This window comes from Chelonoidis abingdonii, chromosome 3 (genome assembly GCF_003597395.2).
Source record: "Chelonoidis abingdonii isolate Lonesome George chromosome 3, CheloAbing_2.0, whole genome shotgun sequence".
Taxonomy (NCBI): domain Eukaryota; kingdom Metazoa; phylum Chordata; order Testudines; family Testudinidae; genus Chelonoidis; species Chelonoidis abingdonii.
The window spans coordinates 108,744,221-108,757,861 of record NC_133771.1 but is presented as its reverse complement, the minus strand read 5'-3'; the positions used below and the strand labels follow the sequence as shown (position 1 = coordinate 108,757,861).

At 46.9% G+C, this 13,641-nt stretch overlaps 1 protein-coding gene and 1 non-coding gene across 2 annotated transcripts in view; both read left to right on the top strand.

Annotated features, from left to right (window-relative positions):
- The first annotated feature begins 1,185 nt into the window (after positions 1–1,185).
- MAP3K5 (mitogen-activated protein kinase kinase kinase 5) overlaps positions 1,186–13,641 on the top strand; it is a 165,180-nt gene continuing 152,724 nt past the window's right edge. Inside the window, exon 1 of the mRNA XM_032770078.2 lies at positions 1,186–2,174. Within this exon, the coding sequence (XP_032625969.1) occupies positions 1,766–2,174 (409 nt within the window). The 5' untranslated portion in view covers positions 1,186–1,765. The remainder of the gene's footprint in view (positions 2,175–13,641) is intronic.
- LOC116819377 (U1 spliceosomal RNA) lies at positions 8,175–8,338 on the top strand. Its single transcript, XR_004372400.1, has one exon. It is a non-coding gene; the product is annotated as a U1 spliceosomal RNA (small nuclear RNA).

Sequence of the window (13,641 nt, the reverse complement as noted above, 5' to 3'; positions counted from 1 at the left end):
TTGCCTCCTCTACTTCTGTACGGCTGCCTGTACAGCTGGATCATCAGTCAGCAGCTGCCATTCTCTGGCTGCCCAGCTCTGAAGGCAGTAGTGAGGGTGGCATGGTATGGTATTACCACCGTTACTTTTGTGCTGGTGGTGGCAGGGTGCTGCCTTCAGAGCTTGGCATTTGGTCAGTAGTTGCCATGCTCCAGCCACCCAGTTCTGAAGACAGTGCAGAAGTAAGGGTGGCAATACCACAACCCCCTCTAAAACAACCATGTGATCCCACTGCAACTCCCTTTTGGGTCAGGACCTCCAATTTCATGAATGCTGGTCTCCCCCATGAAATCTGTATAGAACAGGGTAAAAGCACATAAAAGATCAAATTTCACAGGGGGAGACCAGATTTCACAGTCTGTGATGTGTTTCTGGTGGCTGTGAATTTAGTATGGCCAGGGCCCTCCAGGCACCAGCATTCCAAGCAGGTGCTTGGGGTGGCAATCTGCAAGGGGCAGCAGTCTGTGTGTTTTTGCCTCCCAAGCAGCGCTCTTGCTGCCGCGGACACTGAGGGCAATCCATATGCCGTTAGGGTGGCATGCGGGTTTCCACAGGGGCAATTCGGCGGCAGCTTCTGTCTTTAGATGGAAGACAGAAGCTGCACCGCGGCCACAGCTGAACATAGAAGCTGCTGCCGAATTGCCGCCGCGGGGGAAACGCACAAGCCGCCCTGACAGCACACAACTGCCCCTGCCGTCCCTGGCGGCAATTCGGCACGCTGCTTGGGGCCGCAAAAACAGTAGAGCTGGCCCTGGGTATGGCCGTAGTTATCAGCTTTCACTTTTTGAATCTCACCCTATATTATTGTTAAATAATTATTGGCTGACTCCCTCCCATAAATTTCCTACAGTTGAAAACTTACATTGATACATATAAAATAATTGGATCCACTGAAATAATTATTAAAAATAAATCAAATGCAGCCTAACGAAAGTCTGTTGAGGAGCACCGCCCCCCCCCCCGACAAATCCGAAGGCGCAAGCACAGACTGGAGCAGCAGAGAGCGCTGTGCAAAGAAGAAGCGAAGCAACCGCTGGTACGAGCCCAAGAACGAGCCTGCAACCCTGCCTGAAGTTTGGCGCGGCTCTGGGCGCTTAACGTAGGAATGCGGCTTTTTATAGTCCTGAGCAAGGGGCGGGAATAAGGGAGGAACCGGGCAGCTCTGGGCTGGTGCGGTTGGTGCTCGCTCTGCGGTCGCAGTCATAGCTGGCTCAAGCGGCGATCCTCAGTAGTAGCAGCAGCAGGAGCAGCAATCCCACAAGTGGTTTGTGCGCTGCCGCTGCAGAAGGAGCCGATCGGAGCGCCCGGCCCAGCGGCGGGGCAACCAGTCCGCCGGAGGGAGCTGCGCTGGCGGCGAGAGGCGAAGGAGGAGCGGGCCAAGAAGTGCAGTGACTTCGGGGAGAAGCTGTGCCCGGCTGCCAGCGGAGTCGCTCGCCAGGTGCTCACTTCCCTGCAGGTGAAGCCAGCCCAGCCCGGCGCGCAATGGTGCCCTTGGCAGGCACCCGGCGGGACTGCGCTGCCCTCCCGGCTCTGCGAGACCTCGGCAGCTGCTAAACCGGGACCATCTCCGCTTTCCCTGCCCAGCTGCGGGCTGCAGGACTCGGAGCCTCCGGCGGCGAGGGACAGAGCGGCCGGGCGAGCCCGTCGGGCGGCGCAGCATGGCAGCTGCTTAGCCCAGGCGAGCGCCAGCAGCAAAGCCGGGGACGCGGCGCGGGGCTCCGCAGGGATGAGCGACAGCAGCGAGGGGATCAGCTTCTCTGTGCCCAGCCCGCCGGGCGGCGGCTGCCTGCAGGAGGAGGGGGTCAGCCGGAGAGCGCCGGGGGCTGACGGGGGCGCCCGCAGCCTCCTCCCCGCCCAGGCCGCGCCGCCAGCAGGCACCTACTGGAACGAGGACAGTAGCGCTGCCTGCCCAGTGGCGGGGACCGGAGCCCGGGCCAAGGGCGGCTGCACCAGGAGGACCACGGTGTCCTACGTGATCAACGAGGAGAGCCAGGGGCTTCTGGTGGCGGCGGAGAGCGGGGCCCTGCAGAGCCTGCGGGAGGCGTGCGAGGCGGTCGGGGCCTCCCTGGAGACCTTGCACTTTGCCAAGCTGGACTTCGGGGAGACCACGGTGCTGGACCGCTTCTACAACGCAGGTGAGCGGCGGCGAACCCGGACCCTGCCCATCGCCTCTCGCGCTGCTTCCTGCCCCTGCCTAGATCCCCCTTCTCTCGCTCGCCTTCCCCTGGGCAGCAGCCCGCTCGGGGAGCCGCGGCTCTCGCCCCTCAGCCCCAGTGGGCGCCCCAGTGTCGCGTGGGCCCTAGTTCTCTGCTGCCCGTGGGAGCCACTGCCAGGGCTCTGCTTCGCGCTTTCAAAGAGTGGTGGGATGTTTCTATCACCTACTCGATTACCTGTTTTCCTGAGTGTGACATTCTGGGGTGCAATCCAAACCGGTGAGGGGCTGTGCCACCCCTGTGCTGGGGCTGACCGGAGTTTTTAACTAACATACCACATGCGGTCCATATCGGACATAAGTCTGACCCAAATGGTGTCGTATGTCAGTTACTACCTCTAGCACTCATTTCACGTTTTCTTCAGTGGCGTCAACTCGGTTCAATGGCACTTCATTGGGATGGCATGCTATACAAACCTTACCACAGTGTGGGCAAAAGACAGACTCCCCACAAGTGATTTATAGGGGTAGGTGCATCCCACTCAGACAGGGGTTACACACTGTGTTTGAGGTTCCATTCCCTGGACCATCCGTCATCCCTGACCATTCCTGAACTGGTGGCAGGTTGCTATGCAGTGCAATGCCATCTCTTCCCTTTTCTTATAGGGTCAGGCCCAGTTTTTCCTATCAGATGTTTTCTTTGATTCTTGACAGTTTGAGGAAATACCTTTCTCACACTTCCTGGTAGTTAGGACATTGGAGTAGAAAGTGTGTCACTGTCTCACCCTGACACATTAGCTGGTTAGTGGCTCCTCTCCTTTTAGTCAGTACCCCCCAATTTTCTCCTCTAGTCATTGATTCTGAATTAGGTGAGCGCCTGCCTGAGTTTTGCATATTCCGCTGGGGTGGAGTCAATAGGGGTCTGGATGGGAATCAGGGTCCACCCGATGTAACTATATGATCAGGGCCTTATGTAGTAGTTTAATTTTTACAAAGCTTTTCTTTCTTGGTGTTTTTATTCTTTTATTGAGCTATCACTTGGCAGTATAGTTTAAAACAGATTCTTGGACATGCTTGTGGTTTGTTCCATGTCTTGATAGAGAGCTTATTTCTTGGACCACCATCTCTTTCGCTGGTGCTGAAATAATATCTCTCAGGCCAACACATTGTTTATTTGGAAAAAAATAATAGCTAAAATACATTAAAAGTTTCCTTTAATGTGATTTGGGGGAAAAGAAGGAGGAACTAATAATATTAAGCCAGCTCTTGAGAACCACCAGGCAGTGCTCTTTGGAGCACTGGTTGTTTACAGAGCACAATTTAAAATATCCATATAGTGTGTTTTGCCTATTGCCTCTGCTACTGTACCAGGGCACACTGGGCCTGACTTTCAAAGGTGCTGAGCTCCTGCAGTTCCCATTTACTTCAACTGGAACTCAGAACTTTTGAAAATCAGGTCCAGTGTGAATATTTCAACAATTCCTTTGTGCTGAACCAAAATTTGGGATAGTTTTTATATTTGTATGCTTGGAAGTGTATACATTATATATTAATTGCATAAAACATTCATGACAGATGGGATTAAACAGAACTATGTATATAGAGTAAAACAGTTGCCAAGAAAGTCCCTGAACTGTGTGCTCTACCATGATTTACCTACAGTTGCAGTAGCAAATTTGAAACTATTTGACTGCTGGCAGTGTGTACAGTAAACTATCTATCTGCTACAATCAGTCTGGTTTGCATGTTCAAGGGCATCCGGAGCTTCTTGTTATCAAATGGGTAAGGTAAATGGGGGGGAATAGCAGCAGCCTATCAGAGTCATAAAGACTTTATAGAACCAGAATGATCATGTTAAATGCTCTTTTCCTCTTATTTTACAAAAGGAGGGAGCAGTCTGACTGTGAGAGAATTTGGAGCTGAGTTTTGACCACGTCTGTGTATGTTTGGAACATGTTAGCTAAAACGTTTGCAATAACTTCCTTCTTCTTCTTCTTCTTCTTCTTTCTTTCTTTTTAACCAATGCAGTAACAGCAGGTATCAGTAATCACCTCTGCTTCTGCAAGTAGAGATAAGATGATACCTGCATATTCTGGCTGGATGGTGTGCCACTTCCACTGCATAGTGTCTTATACATACATGTATGTGCACATGCACACACATCATTTCTTTGCAAGCCCCGCCACACAGACTTTGGTGGGTGGTGGCAGGGCCTGCAGTAACTTGTGTGGCCTCCACTCCATCCTATGGAACCTGAACTTGAAGGGAGCTCAGAGACAGTGGTAGTTGGCTGCCAGAGGAGTTGTGGTATCAAATGGCAGTAGGGAGGCAAAAAGGTTCCACGTAGACCCCTTTTGTCTCCATGTGCTCATAAAGAGGCACTATAGGGTTTGGGTATCAAAACAACCTGCTGCACTGGAGTGGGTGAAACCTTGGAGTTGCCACTCAATTGCTCAGCTTATTCCCTTGTAGGACTATGAAGAGATTCCATTATTTATGATTATAGAATGATAATTTCACTTTCCCTTCAGCCTCATGTGCCTGCATCAGGTTTTCAAATTCAGATTATGTTAGGTTTGGCATCAGAATTTCAGGATAGAAACTCTTGTGATGAGAGATCAGACTTGAAAGTGAGCGCCTTTAGTTCTGGCAGTTGGAACTCTGGCATATAATAGCATAATTGCACACTTAGGTAATGCATCTTTTGCTTGCTTATTTCAATGGCTTTTGAACAAAAGATATGTAAATGTAAAAACCTTGCTTTTCTTTCATTGCCATAATTTATATGAATTTAATCAAAGTACCGTGAAATATACCATGTCATTCTGCCTCTGTATCGGGGTGGGCAAACTATGGCCCGCGGGCTGAATCTGGCCCCTCAGGGCTTTGGATCCAGCCTGTGGGATTGCCCCTCGTGGCACCGTGGGCCCTGCACCACTCTCAGAAGCAGCCAGCACAACTCCGGCCTCTGGGCTGGGGGGGCAGAGGGCTCTGTATGTTGTCCTTGCCTCCAGGCACTGCCCCCCACAGCTCCCATTGGCCGGGAATGGGGAACCACAGCCAGTGGGATGTTTGGAGGAGGTACCTGGAGGCATGGCAAGGGCAGTGCATGCATGGAGCCTGCCCTAGCCCCGCTGCATGCCGCTGCCATCCCGGAGCTGCTTCAGGTAAGCAACGCCAGGCCTGAGCCCAAACCCTGCCTACACCCTGCCCCCCAACTCCCTGCCCTAAGCCCTCTGCCTGCACCTTGCACCTCTCCTGCATCTAACTCTCTGCCCTGAGCCCCCTCATACATCCCACACCCCGCCTGACCCCCAACGCCCTGCCCTGAGCCCCCTGCCACACCCCTCTTGCACCCCAATCCCCTGCCCTGAGCCCCCACCTGCAGTTCACACTCCTCCTGTACCCCTGTCCTGAGCTCCCTCCTGCATTCCACACCCCTCCTGCACCCCCACCCCCTTCCCTGAGCCCCTTTATACACCCTGCAACCCTTCTCTGCCCCAGTCCCTTGCCCTGAGCCCTTCCTGCACACCGCACTCCCTCCTGCACCCCGTGCTCCCTCTCACACCCCAACCCCTTGCCCCAGCCCTGCATACAATTTCTCCACCCAGATATGGCCCTCTCTAACTTAATTTATTTTTAAAAAATAGCTCAAAAAATCTTAAGTTTACTAACTAATTCAGTTAGTAGGTGTCTGCTATCTAGACGCACTTATGAAAGATAGGAATGGGAGACCCCACAAATGAGGCCCTGCTTAATGCTCCGCTCAGATGCCCATCCCTCCATCTTTATGGAATGCGGTCTCTGAACTTTACTGGAGTACACCGTCTTATGTATGAGCCTCTGGATGCAAGATGTCTAATAATTTGAAGCCGCAACAATCAGTAATTTTTGAGAAGGCTCTTGGGGTTTTTACTTTTCTCACTGAAAATCTCCTAGCTGCTGCCAAGGGAAGGAAATGTTTCTGCCATTGTATGCCTCCTTCAGAGCCTCTGGGTTACTGCCAAGGGAGGTGGCTTTATTTTTCTTGTCCTTATCTAGCCCTACTACTATGAGACTTCCTTTCTTCCCGAAGAATTCCAGCTGCAGCTTGCTGCTCTTACAGTTTTTCCAATTAGCATGAAATTGACAGGATTATTGACAATTTCAATGACCTCTACATGGGTTAGAATAGCAGCCATGAAATTGACTAGATTTGTTAATTTCACTCTGCTACCTTTTGGCAAAACCAGCAAAGGCACAGAAGCATTCTGTCTGGGGACAGGAAGAGAAGATGTCAACACTTTGACTTGAAACATTATCTTTGCAACAATAAAGGGTAGCAATGTGATTGCCTTGTACATTGTTGGTGTTATCTAACTAGTCAACAATTAATGAAGCTTAATTTATTGCAATTACTGAATGGGCCTAAAATTCTGTCAGAATTAAAATGAAGAAGTAACGAAAAGAAGCTGGTTGAACAATTCAGGCATGAAATTTAGGTTTAGTGTAAAAGATTTTTTATTAATTATAGTTGGTCAAATCCTGATTTCACTGAAGTGAACAGGAGTTTTGTTATTGACTTCAGTGGGGCTAGGATTTGGCCTGATACAAATACAATTTTTTTTCATTCTTCTCCTGCTTCCAATTTAAATGATATGTTATGGAGAATTAAACATTCCCATTCACTGTGTTAAACCCAGTGACAGCAGCACTGAGCTGATGTGCATGAGAACATAATCAGACTATCTTCATTGTCTGAAAGAAAGAAATAAAAATGGCAGGAAGCAATGTAAATAGGGGGAATGAAAGGCAGGAGGACTCAGGACAAAAATGAATTAGACTTAAAATGATATGATTTTCATAAGCGACTGTGTTCTTTGTATTTAAAGGGATACTATCAACTTAAATTTGGCCTAAAATATAGTAGTGCTTGAAACCTACACCTTGCACCACTAAGAATTTGAAAATGAAACTATTTTAACTGATTTTTTTTCATTGCTCAAACTGAGAAAGGGGCAAAGAGCATACGTACATTGTGACAAGTAAGATGTTTTCAATTTACCTCCCCCCCTCCACTTTTTCATAATATAAGGTGCTATTGTAATCATAGACTTGTAGGACTGGAAGAGACCTTGGGAAGTCATCTAGTCCAATCTCCTGCACTCATGGCAGGACTAAGTAGTACCTGACAGGTGTTTGTCTAACCTGCTCTTAAAAATCTCCAGTGCTGGAGTTTCCACAACCTCCCTAGGCAATTTATTCCAGAGCTTAACTCCCTTGACAGTTAGGAACTTTTTCCTAATGTCCAACCTAAACAGCCCTTGCTGTAATTTAAGCTTTTTGTCCTATCCTTAGAGGTTAAGGCGAACAATTTTTTGCCCTCCTCCTCATAACAATTTTTTATTTATTTGAAAACTGTTATCACAGGGGTCAGCAGTCTTTCAGAAGTGGTGTGCCGAGTCTTCATTTATTCACTCTAATTTAAGGTTTTGCATGCTAATAATACATTTTAACGTTTTTAGAAGGTCTCTTTCTATAAGTCTATGCTATACTATGTAACTAAACTATTGTATGTAAAGTAAATAAGGTTTTTAAAGTGTTTAAGAAGTTTCATTTAAAATTAAATTAAAATGCAGGCCAGGACCTGGGCAGTGTGAGTGCCACTGAAAATCAGCTCACGTGCCGCCTTCAGCACACATGCCACAGGTTGCCTACCCCTGTGTTATGTCCCCTCTCAGTTTTTTCTCATCTCTAGACTAAACAAACCCAGTTTTTTCAATCTTCCCTCATAGGTCATGTTTTCTAGACCTTTAATTATTTTTGTTGCTCTTCTCTGGACTGCCTCCAATTTATCCACATCTTTCCTGAAATGTGGTGCCCAGAACAGGATACAATACTCCAGTTGAAGCCTAATCAGCTTGGAGTAGAGAGAAGAATTACTTCTTGTGTCTCGCTTAAATGCTTCTGCTGATACATCCCAGAATTATGTTTGCTTTTCTCGCAGCTTACCCGGCAGGGGAGATACCGTGATCAAGAAGGTGGTTTTCCCAGGGTGAGGCTCATCCATTGCACTGCGCGTGTGCTGACCCCTGCGATTTCCCCAAATGCAGGAAACTCGACTGCATAATTTGTGGTAGTGGGGGACTGCGTTCGCGCTCTCCTCTGTTTTAAAAAAACAAAACAAAACAGCGTTACACTGCTGACTCATATTTAGCTTGGGATCCACTATGACCCTCAGGTCCCTTTCTGTAGTACTCCTTCCTAGGCAGTCATTTCCCATTTTGTTTGTGTGCTAGTGATTGATCCTTCCTAAGTGGAGTAAATGTATTTGTCCATGTTGAATTTCACCGTATTTACTTCAGACCATTTCTCCAGTTTGTGTAGCTACTTTTGAAATTTAATGCTATCCTCCAAAGCACTTGCAACCCCTCCCATCTTCATATCATCTGCAAACTAATATGTGTACTCTTTATGCCATTATCTAAATCACTGATGAAGATATTAAACAGAACCAGACTCATAACTGATCCCTGTGGAACCCCATTCGATATACCTGTCCAGATTGACTGTAAACCACTGATAAGTGCTCTCAGGGAACTGTTTTCCAACCATTTATGCACCCACCTTATAGTAGCTCCATCTAGGTTGTGTTTCCTTAGTTTGGTTATATAATGTAGGTAAAGAAACTTACTTGGTTACATCATGATTTTTAATTTTGAGAGATTCCTTTTAAAATATATAATGTAAGAAAATGGTGCAATCTGACAGAAAGGACTGCACAGAAAACAACCTATTGGAGTCAACGGGCCAGTTATGTGAATAAAGAAGAAGTCACCTGTGTCAGTAAGGACTAAGATCCTGATCTGCAAAGGTATTTAAGTTCCTAACACCCAATGAGAGTTAATACCTGAATACCTTTGAGGATTTTTGGCTAATTCTCTGAGCAGAGATTTGGAAGGTCAGGCCTCTGATCATTTTGGGGGTAATATTCCTCACAAATAATGTGCTACATCCAAATCAACTGTAATTTTAAGCAGGAGATTTTATTTAGGGTAACACTGTTTCTTTTTCTTAATGGCTTATCTCGGCCTCTTAGAATAGCTTGAATTTTAGATGATCTCTGATGTAGTTTCACTTCTGCACTGTCACTTATCACCCCCACTGAGAACCTGGAGGAATATTAAGTGGCATCCAGTGTCAGAAGTAAACACCAATCATCAGCACTACATGTACAATAGCCCTTTTACTCAGTCTTGTTCTGCCATCCTTGTCTAGCATTCCACTGAAGGTGGTAAGTGCTGGGACGCTAGCACTGTCTACACCCAACAAGTGAGTTTTAATTGCATATACCTGAAGCATTCAAGCAGCTTCAGCATTCCTCCTTACTCAGGCTAAGTTCCTTTTTATTTTAGCAGAAGCTTTGCTTGAGTAATGAGTGCCAAATCAGCCTTAATAGCTGTAAAATGAGTATTTGGGAACAGTACGTAGTATTGAGGTTACCATTTTCCTCACCGCCACCACCACCCAAAAAAATCAGATTTTGAAATCAGAAGGGACATTATTATAATCTAGTCTGATCTCTGACAAAACACAGACATATTACGGTGTGTATTTGGACTAATACCTGGGAGTGAGTAGCTGAATTGTGGATTCAGGTTGCCTAGAAAGACCACATTCAAACTAGATTAAAGCAGTGTTGCATTACTGTAGTTGAGTTACACCAAGTTCTCTTCATTCAGCTTAATTGCAAAGCAGTTCAGAAGTACTTCACGAATTAAAAGATGAAGGCATATACAAATATGGGTAAAATTAGCAAACAATAAGATGGAGAAATATCAATATATAAACCAAAAATGCAGTATACCAGCATAGGTGTTCCAAATGATCCTTTTTAAACTGAAAAGGAAATTTGGAGAAAATGAAATAATTATGCATTATAACGGCCAGATCTCAGCACCTAGAGGTCCCGTTGACTACAATGGGGTATATGAGTGCTCAGTGCATTTCTGAAAATCGGTCAGTAAGGCCTGGTCTACACTACGCGTTTAAACCGATTTTAGCAGTGTTAAACTGATTTAACGCTGCACCCGTCCACACAATGAGGCCCTTTATATCGATATAAAGGGCTCTTTAAACAGGTTTCTGTACTCCTCCCCGACGAGAGGAGTAGCGCTGAAATCGGTATTACCATATCGAATTAGGGTTAGTGTGGCTGCAAATCGACAGTATTGGCCTCCGGGTGGTATCCCACAGTGCACCATTGTGACTGCTCTGGACAGAAATCCGAACTTGGATGCACTGGCCAGGTAAACAGGAAAAGCCCCGCGAACTTTTGAATTTCATTTCCTGTTTGCCCAGCGTGGAGCTCTGATCAACATGGGTGGCGATGCAGTCCCAAATCCAAAAAGAGCTCCAGCATGGACTGTACGGGAGATCCACTAGAATCTGATCGCTGTAGGGGAGACGAATGTGTTTATCACAGCTCCGTTACAGCAAGACGGAAATGAGAAAGCATTGAAAAATCTCTGAGATTAACGGCCACAGCACAGGGCTGTGTGACAAGCGTAACGGGAAGCCAAAATGCAAATGGACGCATCGGAGGAGGGGAGGGGTACTGAGACTCCAGCTATCCCAAAGTCCCCAGTCCCGAAAAGCATTTGCATTCTGGCTGAGCTCCCAGTGCCTGTAGTCAAACACATTGTCTGGGGTGTGTCAGGGTATATGTCATCATATTACCCTCCCTCCCCCCCGTGAAAGAAAGGGAAAAAATCGTTTTTGACTTTTTTTCAGATGTCACCGTATGTCTACTGCATGCTGTGGTAGAACGCGGTGCTGCGCAAATGAATAGCAGCACTCTCCCTTGCCCTCCCGGGGCAGACGTACAAATATGACTGAATCCGTCGCGTCAGTCATGCCTCGTGAGTGCTCCTGGCTGGCCTCAGGTGAGGTCGCCTGGGGGCGCTGGGTAATAAAGAGAATGACTCCCGGTCATTCCCGGTAAATGGTACAGAACAGCTGGTACCATCCTCATCGTAGCAACGGGGGGCTGAGTTCCATCAGCCGCCCCCCCCACTTTCATCTAAAGAAAAGCTGGATCCTGGCCTGGACTACATAGCAGCTGGAGTCTCTCCTGCGCTCATTTATCTCACAAAAAAGTCCTAGTATGTGTCTTATTCCTGCATTCTTATTACTTCATCACACAAATGGAGACAGCTGCCATGGAGACTCCAGATAAGGGGTGGGCGGAGCCGGGAACAACGGTCGGGGTGTTGTGGCGAGGGGCACCCCCCGGTGAAGTGAGGACCAGCAGCGTCGAGGCATTGCTGGCTGGCGATCGTGATCACAGAGGCGGCTGTGCGCTCTGGCTTCTTCTGAACACTGGTTCCCGTCTAGAACCTGGCTTGTCGCCACTATTCTAGGCGCTGAGACTGAGCGTCATATTTTAGATAAAACTATAAGGAGGGATTAGCGGCCGCGGGAGTGCATTCATTTGGTGTTTTCTGCGCCCCCAGCCGACCTCAGCTAAGGCGCACAGGAGCACCCATGAACCAGAGCTATGTCAGAACAGTAAAAAAGAAGACATCGCGTCTATGCGCATCATCATTGGCGCACCGATTGCAATGGCAAATGAATGCTTGCTGTGAGCAGGAGCACCGCTTTCGCCTCTGTCATGCGGCGAGGCTCAAGGTACAGCGAGGACGTCCAACCATGGTAGAATATAGGCAACACGGGCTCCATGTGCCGCGCGAGGGGCATCTGCCAGCGGGCAATCCACGACAAAGGGCTGTGAGTAATTGATATGGTCTCCGTGGCGGGTCGTGGAGGAAGGAATGAGTGACGACATTTACCCAGAATCACCCGCGACACTGTTTTTGCACCATCATGCATTGGGATCTCAACCCAGAATTCCAATGGGCGGGGGAGACTGCAGGAACTATGGGATAGCTACGGATAGCTACCCACAGTGCAGCGCTCTGGAAATCGACGCTAGCCTCAGTACATGGACGCACACTGCCGAATTAATGTGCTTAGTGTGGCTGCGTGCACTCGACTTTATACAATCTGTTTTACAAAACCGGTTTATGTAAAATCGGAATAATCCCGTAGTGTGGACGTACCCTAAGTGAGTAGACCAGCCACGGTTGCTCATGTGAATGACTCATTTAGTCTTGCTTACATATTTATTTTAGAAGACTGAAAATTAGGATTGATTGTTGGCTGTGGAGCTCTTTACACAGTCACTTATTATTACACATGCTGCATAAGAACAAACGCCTCACAGTCTAGCTGAATGAAGAGCAAAATGTAAACAAAGAGCATACAAAGGAAAACAGATAAAATTCAGTAATCTAAGGTATCAGACTTGCTCCTGCATGCTCTCCATGAATGAAAGTCCTCAAAGTTGAGGTGAGGTCAGTGCAGAGTGCTTGCACTATCAGGCCCATTATTAGAAACCCAGGTGAGGAAATGTGCTTTGCCTAATGCAGTTTCCTTTACATTGATGGGACAATTTCCTATATTTGTATTTTAAAATCACTGCAGAGTAGGGCTAAATATTCACTTGATTAGCAAAATAAGTTGGGTAGATGTGCTGAAAGCAATTTGGTTTTGTTATTATTGGGGGAGTGGGGGTGGGAAAGGTCTTTCAAAAATGCTTTTATAAAAATACTTTATACTCTAAAAATAAGTCCTATGTACTGTCCTTGGATTGGGATGGTGAGAAGTCTTAGAGGGCCTTATGCTTCAGGGCACAAGCCAAAAACAAACTGAAGAGGGTTAGGAAGAAACTTCCCTGAGGGACAGGTTTTTCCATTATGGTCCTGATGGGGTTTCTTCAAATGGGGTTTCTCTAATGAACTGCAGTGTGGATGCGGTCCACTTCAGACTATGTTGCCTGTCTTTCACAAATGCCCGCTGACTTACTTCGACAGCAGGCTTCCAGCTCTTCACCTGGCTTATGACGATGCTATCAAATGGCTGGGCACACTGCGCTTACTCTGAGAGATGAGGTTTCTTGTATTTTCCTCTGAAAGAATTAGTACTGGTTTCTTACAGAATCAGGCTAGCTGGATCACTGGCCTAATACAGTAAGGCAAATCCCGTGTTCCTATTTCTTTTCACCATGCAATGTTTTCTGACTACCTTACCATTCACTAAAAAAAGTTTAATGTTTTTACATAGGAAATTTAATATCTAGATTTCTTCTTTACACTCAATGTTGCAGAAAAATGGGTGGAAAATATGGAGATAAATTATATAATGACTAACTCAGGGGGATTCAATCTATACAGAGTCATTTACTTTAAAAAAGTCCGCAGACTAAACAACGTGACTGATGTGTATTTTGTACCATGCAAGTATCTCATTGTGACCTTGTGAGTGTATTGCTCTGGAATTTTTTTCTGGCTTCAGCTCCTTATTTTTTAAACTTTTAATGTAATTGCAAATACTAGTTCTTGTTTTTGGAT